The following is an 18,529-nucleotide window of genomic DNA, read 5'->3' on the forward strand; positions in this document are numbered from 1 at the left end:
CTTAAATGTATATATATATAACTAGTACTTTATGGACTTACGTGGACTTTAAATCAAATCAGCTTCACGCTGTATCCCGCACTCAGACTCGACTCGAACTTTTCGAGATAATGCGTGTTGGGTGGGCAATGCCAGAGCGAAGAAACGAAAATATAAATAAATAATAATTCATTCCCTCAGAGGTAATCGATTCGATTCCCAATCAGGGTAGATAACAAATTATTTTCATTTATCATTTCTTTTCAAGTACGGCATTGAGTTCTATCACTTAACATGTAATATCTCGTGGATCTCTAAAAGAATGGAAACGAAACGGAAGGAACAGAATGTTCTAGCACTGGATTCTCTATGCCTGCCGTGTTATACGATATAATACATAAAGCAGTAAAAATATTAAAAGTGGCTTCAAATGCAATTTCTTTTTTATAGTAATAAATTAAATTCCCACTTTATACCTTATCCCCGCAACTGTCATCTTCAAAGAAAAAGCTTAGTGGTTGCAACTACTATGCTTAGCCGTTTAAATCTTATTAAAATAAATGTTTTTCCAGTACTATGAAAGTTATACGAGTTTAAATGTTTACAATTACAGAGTTATAGAGTTTTATTTCATTCATTTCAGGAACGGTAGGGAGAAGAAAGTAGTGTTTAGACAATGGTTTTTCCACTTTCTGCTTATTTAAAAAGATTTTTGTGGTAAGCTGTTTGAAAATATATAATCAAAACTGCCACGCTATCTCTTATTGTGCACTTCCTCAAGAAGTATTTGACATAACTCGGCTTCCAAACAATTCAATAGCGACATACTCGCAGCCTGTACGTCAGCTCGTAATAGCTTCTGCGAATAAACAGTGGTAATCCATTTGTGCTGTTATTGGGTTTTTAGTGGAATGTATGGATTTATTGCTTAAAATTGCTTTATTATATAGCTTTGTAAGAAATTTGAACTAAAAATTCCCTATAATTTTTCTATCTGACTTCGGTTCGATTCCCACTCGGGTTTATAATTATTTTATTCGCGGTTATATTCATAATTATATTTTTAATCGATCGATTCGATAATATATTTGGAAACATTTCAATGCAGCAGGGTAGACAGAAGGAAGAAGGAGTGAACTTTATCCCCACTTGACTTTTGAAGGCATTACGTGCTAAGTGGCGTAACTCACTCACTCACTCGACACCAGAGCGAAAAAAGTAAAAATATTAAATATTTCATTTCCTTGTGGTTATTGAACCCACAACAAGTAGCGCTTACAATCACACGGTTGTACCTCTGAGCTCCGAAAGACAACTCGATAAGAAGAATCTCAACCGACTTTCAAAAATGCCAATAAAGTTTGCCACAACTTAATATATAATACTTAGTTACTTCACAGTTTAAACCTTGGAGAACTATTGAAATTCTTCACATATATCTGGGAAGAGAACGTTCGCGTGTTATTTGAAGCTACGTACAATATAGTGTAGTGTCATTTCAAGGATAGAATGGAATGTTACAATACATTTTGTTCAATACAATCCTAATGAAAATATACGGATGTTCCTTTAATTTTATGTCGGTACTAGCGGAAAAGACGGTGTTACTTAGATGATTACTTATATTTTTATAACTATTTTTCGTTTTTCATATATATAACAAGGTAGGCACATGTAACCTTAGAACCTAGTATTATGACACTCCGACCATAGCACGCTAAGAAGTGCGTAGACAGAGAGTCAAGACATTTTGTTCTCCGCTACTGCTTCAATTTAGAACTACTTATATGCTTATATATAAAGTACAAAAAGTCATCAAGCAGTCTTCATTCCTTAACTAGAGCAAGTATCAAACTTTCAAGGAACACGTATCGTTTTTATATCCTTAGACTCGTCCTGGAAGTTTATAATTCTATTGTACTTTCTCATGATCTTTATGAACTCTACGTATTTCCGTGACTCTATAGTTTGTTTAACTTTTAGTTAAGTAAGTTAACTAAATTATCTTATAGGTACTCGTCGTCGCCCGCAACTTCGTTTTCCTATTCCCAAAGGAATTTTTAGATATCCTCAACACTCCTTAACTTATTTACATGCCAAATTTTTACTTTCAAATTCCAGTATTTTTTTTCCCAGTAGATTCCCTACTTGTGTCTCCAGTAGACCAGTAGTCCGTACATTGTCTGTCAATCGCTCAGTTTTATACGTATTGATTATATGTTTTTCCACTATTTTTAGAGTTAGTTAAAAATATTATCAAGTGGAACACGAAACAAATAAGTTATTAATTTCAAGTGACACTTACGTACAAAAAATAATTAATTGATAAAATAAAAATTTATTACGAAATTCTCATATACTGTCTAAACATATTTTAAACATCTAAATAATAATTATACTCGAAAAACAATTTCCAAATACCAATCCCCAAGCACGGCCTTCACTGGAAAAGCTTCACGAAAAGGATTTTAATTGAAAACATGTAACGTGCGTGCGTTTACACGTTAGACGTTAACGTAAACGTAAATCAAGATAGAAGGGAGTAATGCGACAGGCGCGGCCTAGTAATCGCTGCGACAGTTTATTTGTAACGATACGATGTCGTCTACGATACGATACGAGTCGTGAGTTCCTGACCGCCTTGAATTCTGCTGTGGATAGATGCGCATCCATAGCTAACTTCAGGGCGGTCATGATTTTAGGACTTTTATTAATTAGTCTCTAGTGAACAATGCGCAAAATTTCAGACATAATAACATCAAATCTGCCACGACTTGTACACCGTACTATAACGAGTGCATTTCCAATTTTATTGGGAGGATTGTTGAAATTTTGGACACTTTCATCAATATTCAAGCAATTAGTACGTTGCGGAGTTTGAGAGACTAGACGCCATTAGTATTGTTTCCAAAAATCTTGTTTGTTGGTCTTGTAAGGATTTATAGTTAAATGAATAATACAGAAGGATTATTTAATAAATAGTAGTTTTTTATGCAGACCATATCGATAAGCAAGTGTGTATATATAAAACTCTTCCGTTACTGTGTGACTGTTAGACAACGCTCAGACCAAATTAGTGGACTTAGAAAGTTGATAATATAGCTTCATGCTTTATTCCTAGCGGGATAGCCAGAGAGCCAGAGATAGCCAAACGCTAATGTCAAAGTTGATATTGGCATTTATTAGCAAAGATAATATTAAAGTTATTGGCATTATGGGGAGGTTAGGGCGTATAGTTGTGCATTGGGAGAGAATACTCAAAAAGAATATGGGAACAAAATCGATAGTACAGGGTGAGTCATATTGAACTTTCCGATTTCAATAAGGTGTGTATTAAAAACAAAGCGACATGCAGTAAAAATTATTTTATTGTTTGAAAGCACATAACATGCAGTTTTAATTTAGTTGGTTTTAAAAATGATATCCTGTAAATGTCTACCTCCATTGACCACACACTGCTGAAGCCTTTCCCGGAAGTTGTCCATTACTCGTCGAGTCATATTCAGCGGAATAGCATTGATTTCTTCCGTGATTGCAGCCTTCAGCCAACTTGTAGTTGTTAATTATATAATAATTAAAATATTATATATATAATATCATTCATATTTCCATTTCTTCGCTCTGATGTCACAATACTCAATCCTTCCAGAATCCAGCTGGTTACCCAGTTGTGTTCAGGATACAACGTGAGGCTGATTAAATTTATGTTCTTTTTTAACATGTACATTATAAACCTGTCCTCTCATCCAAGCCCGATTCCTTCAAATTGAAATTATATAGGTAATCTCAATACTGCTACTCTACTAACTCAAAGAAATATACAGACAGCTACTGCCTCACGAATCCGGAAATGAAATATTAGAAGACTTACCCAAAAAAAAGTCTTCTGTACATAAAATAAAGCATTTAAAGCCGTCTCGCTGGCATATAAATGGCCTTATAACTCGGAAAAATCCACCGCCCGCGCTCCCTAACCTAATTCGGCGTGTTGACGGCTGTTCAAATGGCTACGTAATCTAATTGTGCTGTTTTGCTTACTTTTAGCATGCGATTCTTAATTCCTCTTGTTAATATTTTCTAACACAATTTGTAATTTTTGATCTTGAATTACTCAATTGTTTTGTATTTTTTAAGGGTTTACGCTGTAATCTGCTTATAACAGGGTAGCCTGGGGGAGGTGTTTAGACACTCCGTTCTGCACTTTCCGACAAAATTTTTTAGACATTGTGTGTGGAGCGTATATAGTATTTTTTTATAAAATAAACAATATAAAGAGGGCCTTCTGGCGTGGGGGCACAAGAGTGCGACTGCCAACGGGTCAGCTGTGCGTCCGATTCCGATTCCGGGGAATGAAATATTTATATTTTCATTTCCTAGATCTTGGAACAAGCCAAAACGCGGCGTTGAGTTCCGCTACTCGACACGCAATGCCTATTATATATGCAGGCAGCGTGACGCTAGAAAATTATTTAAAAAACATATATATATATATATATATATATATATATATATAATGCCTTAATAGCCAATGCATTTAGAATTAGTCAGTAATTCCGAGTCAGAAAACCAGTTCCACAGACGTCAACTCATTGAATTACATTAGCGACACTCTGTGGCGTTCTGTAAGATCCCGTATAATATTTTTTTCTTTTATATTTTTCTTGAATTAGCTTCGCCCGCGTCTCTTTGGAACTTTGAAAATTCTTCTTGAAGCGTATTATTCCTTCGTTAAAATTCCGAAGGAAATGTGATATATGGAAGAAAATATTTTTAATCTAACATAGCGTTATTAAACTTACGGCTAAATTGAAGCTTAGAGTGAATTGGTTTATTTCTTCAATGCATATAAAGAGTTCTATCTTTTCTATCTAAAGCACTATATTTATTCACGTAACTTCAATAACTTTTACAAACTATAAACTGAAGGTCTATCCTCTCCTTGCCTCGCTAAGATAACTTGAGCGATAAACTACAACTGCTATAAAAGCTCACTTCATCAAGAAGCCATCGACTTCCTCGGTACAGTACGATATAAGTTTTAATTTAGATCTTGATTAAAATTGAAAATTATAATTTTATTAAATTTTGTATTTTTTAACATTACTGTTAATGTAAAAACAATTCATTCCCCACTTTCCGCAAAATTTTGAAGATTCACGTTACGACTGGCCTCTTCTTATATTTTAAATAATAACATAAAATACTAATACAATATACAAAAATAAATAAGACGTAAAAGAAACAACTGACAATGTGACAAGGCAAAGCATACGACAACTATGATAAAAGTTTTTTAACTAAAAGTTTTTAAGACACATACCGCCAGTTAAACTAAATGAGACGTTCTAAAGTGAAAATCACCTTAGCTGAATGTAAATGTACTTATAACGGGGAAAAATCCTTTAGAGCCGCTCTCCTCTAACCTAATACAAAGTTGATGGCTGTTAGAATGAGGTTGGTAATTCGATTTGCGAAGCTCTTTTTAGGATATAAACGAATATAACAAACAATTTGTATGAAAAAAAAATGTATTTGTAGCTCGCTAGGTCTGGCTAAATTATGTTTACAGATTTAAATTCTTTAAAAAAAACTGCTACTCTCTTTATAGCTTTTGCTAATCGAAACTGTAATGAAGACACAAAATGGCATGTACCAGCCAGCCAAAAAATAATAATGAAAGATGAGTGTACGACCCGGTAAGAGAGGCAGGCACAGTATCAATTATGCTGGAGGAAGTTCACGAAAGTTTGAGGATATGCAGAGTCCGAAGTGCTTGGCGCTCCGTCATTTCTGGCTACCCAACTGGGAGGAAGGCGTGAAGCAAGTGTTATAGTTTAATTAATTTAATTTAATTTTGAATTAAAATATTGCAGTATATATACTGCACTATACGAGTACTAGCTAATAAATAAGTATCTGTCTATCTTAAAACCCATAGCAAAATTGCAGTCGCTATCGAATGAAAGCACGCCGTGGAGGATAATGCAAAAACTTTTTACTACAGAAGTGTGTTCTAAATTGTTACGTTAATCTTTCCTCTTATAGTCCGCGAGGTCTAACCAGAGACTTGCATTTGTGTGAGTGTTCATATATGATGTAGGTATAACAACACTTGCTTGGCGTGACTGAGTGACTATTTATTCTGCTTTTTGACATCCGACCTGTATCAATGTCATATATTTAATTCTTAATATTTCATTTTTGTATTCGATTTATTAAAAGTGAAAAATACCGTTCACATTACTACTATACAAGAGTGAAAAATTGTATATGAACGCATAATATATATATATATCGCTTATAATGAAGCAATAACAAAAGAATAAAAATAATAGACACAACGCTGTTCTTGATGATATAAAAAAATATTTTTCCTTATACTGGATTTTTTTTACTGTTTTTTATTAATAAATTTTATTTTAAAAAGTTTTTTTCTGGTTCTACTTTAATGATCACTTATACAAGTGGAAAGCTCAGCTTTTGAGCCTCGCGATGAATATACAGGGTGGAATTGTCAGCACCACTTTAAATGAAACCACAGTTTTAACTACTCTATAAAAGCCTAATATAATTCGGAAAAAAAAAATCCCAAAAATGAAAAAGTTATTTTTTTCAAACAAAATAAATAATAAAATTATCGTTTTAAAATAAAACGCCATTTGTAAAGTATAACATAGGCACGCACACACTTACCTGTCAAATCGGAAACGTCGTACACTTATGTGTGCGTCACACGAAATACAGGTATGGATAAAAATCGTGAAATGAAAAAAAAATCCTACGTCCAAACTGTTGAGGTACCTTGATTAATTTCTTAGGTGTGGGTTTGAAATATATTACCCTATATGCAGTTTCAATAAAAGAAGCGCTGCCTCTTCCACCCTGTATATAACTAAGGGGTCAGTGTCTTATTTTCAACGCGATGTTTGTGTGTTCAATCGTACACGTAGAAGATAATATAATCAATATTATGTTGTATGTTGAGTATGTATGAGTATTGTATAGTTGAGTTCCACCACTCAACATGCAAGATCTTGAATTAATTTAAACATTGGAGAACGAAGTGTTTTGACACTAGAAGCTAGTGTCTTTGCGTACCATATATGGAAGAGAAGTATGAATCAGTAAAATATATATGAGGCTACAAAATTAGGAAATTCAGTCGTAAAAACTTGATAAGCTTTTATATTAGTTCCAAAGTAGTAATTTCATTATTATTACAGAGCTTAAACAAACTTTGTATCGAACGATTTTATACTTGTTTTTGTTTTGGTTTATTGAAAGCTTTCCTCGGCGCTAATACTAAGTTTATTTTGCGAATAATTCAAGGATTCCAGGATATATCCTTGAATTATTATACTCAAATATATTTCAGAGTGGTTATAATTTAGATTTTAAAAACCGAACTTTAAAAGAAAATTAAAATATTGCTAAACAAAATATTGACTATACTCGTATTGTGGCACTACGATACAGCACTAGCAGTACTACATTCACGCGATAGGTTTTGGTTCGATCGCCACTCGTAGCAATATTTAAATTGATTTATTTTCTGCAGTAGAATAGTGCTTCTGCCAAAAATACCATGGTTAATATAAAAAGGCAAAAAATACTGATATTAATTTTACAGGGACGGACAGACAGATGGAGACAAACAAATCCAATAAGGGTTCCTTTTTTTTACGGAACCCTGAAAAGATTACTAAATAAACATATTTAGATCTCGCATTAAAATATTAATTTCATTGCTATAGTAATTCTTATTTTTTCACGTCAAAGCTAGCATTTAGCTTAAAGTTGAAACGCTATTTAAAACAGGAATGAACATTTTATTCTCATTTGTTATTTGAACTGGAAATTTTAATTTAGATTAATATTCTTTCTTCCTACTTTTATTGCAATGCATTCTTCTTTTTATCTTTTTATTAATTATTCAGTATAAGATTAAGAACATTCGCTTTGTACGCTTACCAGGTTATTATAGTCAATGAAGAATATTATTCAATTTTTTTTTCTATTTGCTGTCTGAAGCGCGTATAGCGCGTAATAAGAGCGTCCAACTAAACAATCTCTTCAGCTTTATACTCGTACTATTAGTAAACAAACGTATTTAATTATTAATTTTACGTTATTAGGTAAAATAATCACATTGTTATAAAAAAAATAAATCAGCTTCACGCTGTATCCCGCACACATCAGTGTAGGCAGAGGGATACCTAGTGTTAAGACACTCCGTTCCCCATTTTCCATTGAATTCTGGAGGCATTGCGTGTTACAGTATGTGGAAGTGGCGAAACTCAATGCCGCGCTTTGCCTTGTCACCAGAGCGAAGAAATGAAAATATAAATTTAAATGAATATTACATTTCCTCGAGCAGGAATCGAACTCACAGCTAATTTTACTATCACAACCTTGTGCCTTTACGCCACGACTGACCTCAAGTCTCTTTCATCTCCATTTATTTTTCAATTTTAAAGATTAATCAGCTCTAACCAACCAAGAAACTAAACTAGGGCATGTAAATGATAAATTAAAAGTAATAGCGTCCCACTGACAGCTATATTAAATAATATGGTGAGTTGAATATTCTGAAGAGACACACATCAGTTGCCTTCATGAAAGGAATACCTAACGGACGAAACGCTTTACAAATTCGGAATACGAAAATATTCATTTCCTTATGTATGTTTAAATGGATTTTTGTGTTAACTTTAGCTTTTTGTCTCTTACAGTCACTCTCTGCTTTCTATGTCTTTGGCAGCTTTCTATCTTAGTATAGGAATAAGTTATAAAATAAAAAAAACAATTTTGGTGGTACTGAACTTTGTGAGCGGCGGTGATCACATACCATCAGGTGACCGACGCTCGTTTGCCTTGTCTTTTTTCATAAAAAAAAGAACATATGGTAACTCTATTTAGAGCGGAGAGCGGAGTATCCTGGTTGAGTGTCCGGAGAGGTTCTACTCTATGCTGACCTGTTAACAAACAAAAACAGTCAAATACTAGTCGGTTTCCTGCACTGAGGGTTTCCGTAACACTTTAATTATAATAAATCAACGGGAACGTGACTTTTTAAAAGTCGACATACTTAAGTTTGCGAACTTCATTTTGAATGAAATGAACTACAAATATAAATTTAGAATGATTTTTGATTTTTTTTTATTTATTTGTATTGTAAGTTCTCACATTTTGCACAAATTTAATAATTATAGGTCCACGGGAAATACCTCGGAAGTTTTTCGCGAAGTCCACTGAACTGAACTGAACTTAACTCTGCATTAACACTCGTATCATTTGATTGTGTTGATTTAGAAGCTAAATTTGTTGTGCTTTGGGGAAATTGAGATAAATAGATAGATATATGTATATATAGACGACCAACAAAGGTGAAGCGTGTTGAAAAACTGAAAGAAAATGAAAGATATTAGTAAATAAAAAAGAAGCAAAGACACGGATGTTCAAATTCTTATTGTAAAATGATAAATATTATTTACATATTCTATTAGTGGTTAGTATGAAATGTGCCTTAGCACGAAGTTTTGATGTTTCCATCCACGTACTGAGGAAGTTTAAATGGATTGTCTTACCACGACAACATTTGCATCTGTTTTGTTTAATTTATGTTGAATTCTATTTGTTGCTTACCAGTCGATTAGTTATTAGTTAGGAAGTTACAGGTTCAATGCTTTTTAAAAAATATATATTACAATAATTTAAATTGGTAAATAAAAATGAAAACGCAACAATTTTTGAGGGTAGATGTTTGTTCCATTTTAATAAGTTCTTAGCTGTTTCACAACCTAGAATATTAATTAACTGTATACAAAATAAATTAAATATTTATTTTAATTAAGAGTATTTATTGGAAACTTATGAAAATAATTGCTAATCAAAATGTTTGTCTTTTGCATTCAACATAAATAGCTTGGTGGGCTGAACAGGATCCATACCTATAAACATTTCTTCTACTCATATCAATAGAACAGAGTATACATTCTCTTTTCTCCTCTTCATCTTTTTTATTTTAGAGGTATTGCTTGTTAAATAAACAAACACAACCATCGCGTAGCAACAAATATTTATAATTGTACTACTTAATATGCTCGTATATAACTTTCATCTTTAAATGTAGAGGAAGAAGAATGTAATTATTATTTTTTTAGCTTCACACTGTATCCTATAAATATAGCAGGGTAGGCAGAGGAAACTTTACCTTAGTGTTTAGACGTTCCGTTCCCATTAAGACATTTCTATTCTCCAATTTACGCCAAATTCTAGAGGCATTGCGTATTAAAAGGCGGAATGACGACGCGATACCTCATTACCAGAGTGAAGAAAATGATAAAATTAAATATCTCATTTCTTCGTGTGGGAATCGAATCCAAAACCTGCTTCATTATAGTCACGATGCCCTCAATTTAAAATAAAAGTATAGATCACATATAATATAGACTTCATGTATAAGATATAACTATTATAATTATAGTATAAGATGTTAAATACTATATCACGTCAAATACAGGGAACGGGCGGTGTCGTGAAAATTAATGCAGACGTGGCGGCCTACTTCCCTGACATGTGAGCTTGCTACCGTTTCTGACGGCTAGGTCATACGCGGTCTCGCTATACTACGATTTACTATGACATTTAGTGTTATTAACTGTATATACTATTAGTAGTGGGTTCGATTACTATTCGGGGGACTTAATTATTATCATTTCGCTACTTTCATTGAGTTGCAGCACTCAACAATCAATCTCTCGTAAATTGGCCGATAAATGGGAAATATAGATAGATAAATAAAATTAACAGTTGTTTGTAGAGCTCTCAATTTTTAATTACTTTTAAACCAGTTTATTCCTATTATTTAATAGATCAAAGTAATGAACTAAATTCTCTTACCTGCCAGCAGTGACAATCCTATAAAATATCCACTTATTCATAAGAGTAAGACTAAGAGCTTTGTGACTTGTGTGTTAGTGACCTTGTGTAACCTTAGTGTTGTATTGAGTGTTTTTTTTTTCTTTCATCTAATCTTCTTTCTATTTGCTCACTTATAAAAATCAGTCAATCTGTTATAATGGAAACCATCAAGCACTCTATTGAAGATTTGACACAGAAATTCAACTCCCAAATGACGGAGTTCCAAAAACAATTAAATTCTACAAGCAACTTATCAAGCCCAACTGCAAACATAGCCGTGCAGTTCAATATGTTCAGATCCTTCGTGTTAAATGCCCTTGAAAGTCTTCAGAATCAAGTTCAGCTCCTTACTAAGCAGTGTGATAACTTTGAGATGCAGAGTAGAAGGAAAATTCTGTTAGTGCATGGTGTTGCAGAGGATAAAAACGAGGACACTGCTCCACAGGTGATGCAAGTTTTGGCCAAACATCTTAAAGTTGCAGATCTATGTATTGATGATGTAAGCAGATGCCAGCGCCTGGGAAAAGTCTCACCAGGGAAGCCTAGACCCATTCAGCTCAAATTTCGCTATCTCTCTCTTAGAAATCAAATCTGGTATGCGAAGTCTTCCCTCAAGAATACTGGAATCACTCTCTCAGAATTCTTAACAAAAGCAAGGCACGAAGCTTTTATGGTGGCTCGACAACGCTTTGGAATCTCCAAATGCTGGACCAAGGGTGGAAATATTATTGTAATTGGCCCGGACAACAAGCGTCATAGCATAGTTTCAAGTACGGAGCTTGACAAAATTTCCCCTAATCCAGAAGCTCAAGGACAAGTAAATCCTGCTCCTCCTACGGCCAAAGCAGCAGCTGCAGCCAAGCAGATCGTCCGCACAAAGAGAATTATAAAAAAGTAACTTCCTTGGCGCTGTTTTTGTCATTTTTTATATTGATAATGATAGATATTTGGTCTCAATTTTACTATCGTAGTATTTATCGTTTAGTATATTCTACTTTAACTTGTATATTTAATTTTCATATATTTGTTCTTGTTGCTTTTTTTTTCCTCTTTGTTTTACCTTCGAAGTTAGTTTTACCCACTAAATTTGTCAATATTTTGAATATTTAATATTTGATTTGTCACTCTGAATTTGTAAACAATCGCTGTTAGGACAGCTGACAGTGTTGTCGCCATAGATTATATAGCAAGTTTTCTCACTAAAATCCGGTTCGTTACACGCTTATCATTTTACTTTATTTGTATAATATGTTTTTTCTCTTGCTTTCCTGAGTATCAAGACACTGCTGACAGGTGGATGAAGTTGGGATATATAAATTTATTTATTTTATTAACGTACATAATTTTTTTTTTTTTTTTTTCTCTTTTAGCATCTTTTTTGTTTTTTTTTTTATCTATATTAATATATATATATTTTTAAATATTATATTTTTATTTATTATATATATACTTATTTTTTTTATTTTTTTTTATACGATATATCATATATACATATATAAGCCATCTATATTTTATATATTTACTATTCATGATGGATATTAATAGCGGCTTCAGTGGTAATAGTTCAAATAATGATTCATTTCCCCACTGTGATTCGACAGCTTCTGATTGTAGTTTCTATAGCATTTCGGATCCTCTCAGCTCCCTCCTTGAAAACAAGTTTAATAACTTCCTTAAAAATTTTAATGTTGTGCACATCAATGCACAGAGCGTACCAGCGCATTATCCAGACTTGCTCGACTCATTTAATTTAAAAAACATTCACGCTATTCTAGTATCTGAGACATTTCTTAAGCCTGCTTTGCCATCTACTGCATTTTCTCTGCCAGGTTTTCACTTAATCCGCAATGATAGGACTGAGAAGGGTGGGGGGGGAGTGGCTATTTACCTACGCAGTCATTTTCCTTTCTCGGTATTACACAAGTCACCCTCTGTCTTCTCAAACTCGTCGGAACATATCTTAATAGAAGTCCTTTTTGGCACTCTCAAAGTTTTACTTGGCGTCTTTTATAGTCCCAATCTACATATAAATTACTTTGATGCTTTTGAGGATCTATTAGAAAGGTATGCTGCGGGGGCTGATCACTCCATCATAATGGGTGATTTCAACACGTGCTTGATTAAGAACGACTTCCGTACAAATCGATTAAAAAGTATTATCAACAGTGCCAACTTAAATATCCTTCCTACGACCGCTACCCACTTCTTTCCTGGTTGTGCGCCATCTTTGTTAGACCTTATGATCGTATCATCAACAGAACGTGTTGCGAGCTTTGGTCAGATGTCAGCTGAAGCATTTTCGTACCACGACCTCGTCTACCTGTCATATAAAATACGTCCACCAAAATTGAAGCCGACAGTTGTGATGCGAAGATGTTTTAGCGACATCGACAACGAAAAGTTCATGAACGATCTTGCTGGTATTGACTGGGACTGCATATTTAATGCCGGTAATATCAATGACAAATTGAATATTTTTAATTCTATTTTGACAGAGCTCTTCGATATTCACGCACCGCTCCGGCCTATTAAAATTAAACATCTCCCCGCTCCGTGGTTAACTTCAGATATCAAGGTGCTTATGTCCAAACGTAATACTGCAAAGTCTAAATACAAGAAAAATCCTACGGACGCCAATATGCAAAGGTACAAAACACTACGGAACCGATGTAACAAGACTTGCAGAGACGCACGTCGTAATTTTATTCTCTCGTCAATTAACAATAGCAATCCTGCAAAAACTTGGAAATTCCTGAACGCGATGGGAATAGGGAACCGGCGTTCCAGTGACTCGGCTACCTTAAACAACTGCACGGATTTAGACTCGCTGAATAAATTCTTTACAGCTGTCAATGTATTGGATAATAGCACTAAAGTAAAAACTCTATACTCCTTGTCACTACAATCTAATCCTGCAATCAAACCCTTCCTTTTCTCTCCTACTTCACAAGCAGAGGTTCGCAAGCACGTGTTGTCAATTAAATCTGACGCTACTGGCTCTGATGATATTAGTCGACGGATGATCCTCCTTACACTTAATTCAATTCTTCCTGTCCTGTGTCATATTTATAACTTTTCCCTTTCCTATAATGAATTCCCTGATGCCTGGCGTCATGCAATTGTGATCCCAATACCTAAAGTACCAAACCCAGCATCCTTCTCAAGCTATCGCCCTATTTCCTTACTACCTTTCCTATCTAAGGTTCTTGAACGCATTGTGCATGACCAAATCTATCTTTTCCTACACAACAATAACATACTGTCTCCTTTCCAATCTGGTTTCCGTCCTAGGCATAGCACAGTTACAGCTCTTAACAAAGTCTGTGACGATATCAGATACGGTTTTGAACATCAGCAAGTGACTTTACTTGTTCTGCTAGACTTCTCTAATGCATTTAACACAGTTGACTTCGATGTTCTATTAGCAATTTTAAAATCTATTAACTTCTCCTCGAAAGCTACTGAATGGTTTTCCTCTTACCTTCACGGACGCAGACAAAGCATCAAGCTTGACGGAAAAGTTTCATCAACATGTAGTATTAACGCCGGCGTCCCACAAGGTAGTGTATTATCACCGTTACTCTTTTCCATTTTCATTAACACTCTCACTCAACACATATCGTCTTCGTACCACCTCTACGCCGATGACTTGCAAATTTACACAACTGCAGCTATAAGCGATATACCTAATGCAGTTAATAAAATAAATTCAGATTTACAAACTATTAGTGCCTGGAGTAAATCGTTTGGACTTGCTATCAATCCCAGCAAGTCTCAGGTGTGTATGTTTGGTAGCTCCAACCAACTGTCTAAATTACGTTCTCCCTTACCCTCAATCTTATATGATAATGTTTGCTTGGAGGTGAGTGAGAGTGTTAAGAATCTGGGAATCATGATGGACGGTGCTTTTTGCTGGTCGCCTCACGTATCAGAGCTTAGTCGGAAGGTCTTTTGTTCCATAGGTAGATTGAGAGGGTGGAAGAACATTTTACCGATAAAGACTAAAATCTCTCTGGCCCACGCTCTCCTTCTACCTATCCTAGACTATGCAGATTCGTGCTACTTAAATCTGTCCCAGCAACTACTTAATAAACTAGAGCGTCTGCAAAATCTTATAATTCGATTTATTTTTGGGTTAAGGAAACATGACCATGTGTCTCAGTACCGAAGTCAACTTAAATGGTTGTCAATAGAATATAGGCGTAACTTGCATGCTCTCACTCTCCTTTATGGCATCCTTTTCAATCCTGTTACTCCATCATACCTCAAGGAGCGCTTTAAGTTTCTGGGGTCCGATATCCTACATTCCCAAAACCTCCGTTCCCGCCATAACCATGTCCTTGAAATTCCTTCATGCCGCACCAAATGCTATAGTGACTCTTTTACTGTTAAAACAGTAAAACTATGGAATGAGCTGCCACTGGAAGTAAGACGGTCCCAGTCGATTGGGCTATTTAAACGACGCCTTAAACAGTACTATCTTCAACTTAATCTTTAAAAGGACAATATTATAAGAGTATGTATATTTATCTTTAATTGTTTATTTATGTATATATATATATATATATATATATATATACATAAATAAACAATTAAAGATAAATATACATACTCTTATAATATTGTCCTTTTAAAGATATATATATATATATATATATATATATACATATGTATATATATATATATATATATATATATATATATACATATGTATATATATATATATATATATATGAGTATGAGTATGTATATTTATCTTTAATTGTTTATTTATGTATATATATATATATATATATATACATAAATAAACAATTAAAGATAAATATACATACTCTTATAATATTGTCCTTTTAAAGATATATATATATATATATATATATATATATACATATGTATATATATATATATATATATATATATATATATATATATATATATATATATATACATATGTATGTATGTATATGTGTGTGTGTATTTATTTATGTATGTATGTTATGTTTGTTTATATATATGTATATATAAAGCTATTTGGTATTCGCTATTTATGTATTGGTTTATATATATCGTAGTACTTTTTGCACCTTTCTGCTTTCTTTACTAAATTTAATCCTTTCGTTTTTCTTTTGGTTGCCTGTAAGAAATCGCTTTTAGTGATAAGGCCGCCATTGCACTGTTAATCATATTTATCATGTACTGTATTTTATTCCTTTCTTATTTGTGCAATAAAGTGTTATATTATTATTATTATTATTAATTAATGCATACATAAAATAAAAATCTCAAGTAAAATAAAAAAGGACAATATATTACAATGGTTATTGGTTCGATACCCACAACACCTAGCGTTGAATTTTTTTGTTGAAAATATGGAAACAGAGTGTCTTGACACTAAGTGGCCTCTCTTACACCGTTATACATACGGGATAGTGCGTGAAGCCACAAAAAAATACGAGTAAGTAAATCCCTTTGAGCTGTAACATATTTCATATACCTACACTCCTATCTCGAAATAGATATTTGTAGTTGTGATACAACATTGTTAAGCAGTAATTGGTTTCGGTACGACTTCGTACTGAGAATCACAATTTCTGTGAATTTTCATCTCAAGTAGTAAACATCTATTATGTACACAGGTAGCAATTTAAATAGATATTCTGTGAAATAAATTTTATAGCGGTCTGATAGTTATCGCGACGGTTGTGGATTCGATTCCCACTCGGGGGAATATAATATTGAATATTTTCATTTTCTCGCTCTGGTAAGCGCGGCGTTGAGTTACACCGCTCAACACGCAATGCCTCGCGAATAGAGCGGAAAATCGGAAACGGTAGGTTCCCTCTGCCTTTCCTGCTATATGCGGGTGTATACAGTGGAAAGCTAAAAAAACCATCATATATTCAGTCAGTTACTTACCAACTCTACTAAATACATCTTTAAAAATGTCAAAAACATAAATGTAAAATGAAAGCCAAGTTCAGTAATAAAACATATGCTTTCAGCGATAAAAGAAGTGAGATGTAAATGTATGCCAAGTTCAATGGTCAGTCCTGAAATTTATTTTTAACAATATAAAATATTTTATAACAACTGTAAATGCCCATTCTTCTTACAACTTGGAGACTTTATTTATGTCTAATATCTGATTTGGCTAGTTTTCTTATGAATTTACAATAGAATCTGAGTAGAATACAATTTGAATACATTCATTTATATCGATGTAAATTAATTTGAAAACTAGCCAAATCAGATATTAGACATAAATAAAGTCTCCAAGTTGTAAGAAGAATGGGCATTTACAGTTGTTATAAAATATTTTATATTGTTAAAAATAAATTTCAGGACTGACCATTGAACTTGGCATACATTTACATCTCACTTCTTTTATCGCTGAAAGCATATGTTTTATTACTGAACTTGGCTTTCATTTTACATTTATGTTTTTGACGGGATATCATTACTTTTTGTACAGAAATCATAAGTAGAAAGGTTTATAATGTAATCAAAATCAAAATATTCTTTATTCAATTTGGCCATTACAAGTACTTTTCCTATAGGAAGCTACTACGGCAAGAAACTCAATAGTTGCTCAATAAAAAACTCATAGGACATTTCTGTTCGCCGAATAAACCAAGTAGGACACCATTGTGATAATACACTTCTATCTTAATCTATCTATCTATATATATAAAAGGACTTGTCCTCACTGACTGAGGTAAGACGCACGCACAGCCGTAACCGCTGTGCGTAGAAACGTTAAATTTGGACAAAAGTTTACTTTCGTAATCTGGACATCCACTAAGAAGGAATTTTGAAAAATTTTAACCCTAAAGGGGTGAAATAGGGGTTCAAAGTTTGTATGGAAAAAATTTTAAATTGGCACTGATTTTTCTAAAATTTGAAATTTAGATTTTTAAAAGTATTTAATTGAACACGTGTTTCATCATTTTCTAGAATTCTCCCCCTAAGGGTGCAAATAAGGGGTTGAAAGTTTGTATAGGTTTTTTTGAAATCGTCACCAATTTTTATAAAATTTGAAATTCAGACTCTTAAACGTATATAATTAAACACATGTTTCATGGTTTTCTAGAATTCACCCCCTAAGGGTGCAAATAAGGGGTTGAAAGTTTGTATGGAAAAATTCTTAAATCGCCACCGATTTTTATAAAATTTGATATTTAGACTCTTAAAATATTTAATTGAACATGTGTTTCATGGATTTCTAGAATTCACCCCCTAAGGGTGCAAATAAGGGGTTGAAAGTTTGTATGGAAAAATCTTTAAATCGCCATCGATTTTTATAAAATTTGAAATTTAGACTCTTAAAAATATTTCATTGAACATAAGTTTCGTAGTTTATTTTAATTCATCCCCTAGGGGTGTAAATAAGGGGTTGAAAGTTTATATAGAAAAATCTTTAAATCGCCACTGATTTTTATAAAATTTGAAATTGAGACTCTTAAAAATATTTTATTGAATACGTGTTTCAAAGTTTATTAGAATTCACCCCTAAGCAATAAGCAAGCGAAGCTGCGCGCGTCCGCTAGTACTGTACAAATCTACTGCAGCCTTTATTTCGGAAGTAGCTCCGTACGTAGTTAAGCAAAGCATGTCTTCTTTAGAAGAG

General features: G+C 33.4%; 1 protein-coding gene and 1 long non-coding RNA gene across 2 annotated transcripts; one reads left to right on the plus strand and one right to left on the minus strand.

The window, feature by feature from the left end:
• Positions 1-8,815: 8,815 nt before the first annotated feature.
• Positions 8,816-12,568, minus strand: LOC146539801 (uncharacterized). The gene is made up of 3 exons (XR_014879467.1): positions 10,882-12,568; positions 9,207-9,383; positions 8,816-8,954 (listed from the first exon to the last, which is right to left on the minus strand). It is a non-coding gene; the product is annotated as an uncharacterized LOC146539801 (long non-coding RNA).
• A 429-nt stretch (positions 12,569-12,997) lies between these two features.
• On the plus strand, positions 12,998-15,400 carry LOC146539802 (uncharacterized). Its single transcript, XM_085207931.1, has one exon. It carries the CDS (start codon positions 12,998-13,000, stop codon positions 15,398-15,400), a length of 2,403 nt encoding a protein of 800 aa, XP_085064057.1.
• Positions 15,401-18,529: the final 3,129 nt, after the last annotated feature.

Source organism: Heliconius melpomene, chromosome 3 (genome assembly GCF_056956725.1).
Source record: "Heliconius melpomene rosina isolate 202511_hmr_F chromosome 3, ASM5695672v1, whole genome shotgun sequence".
NCBI classification, from domain to species: Eukaryota; Metazoa; Arthropoda; class Insecta; order Lepidoptera; family Nymphalidae; genus Heliconius; species Heliconius melpomene.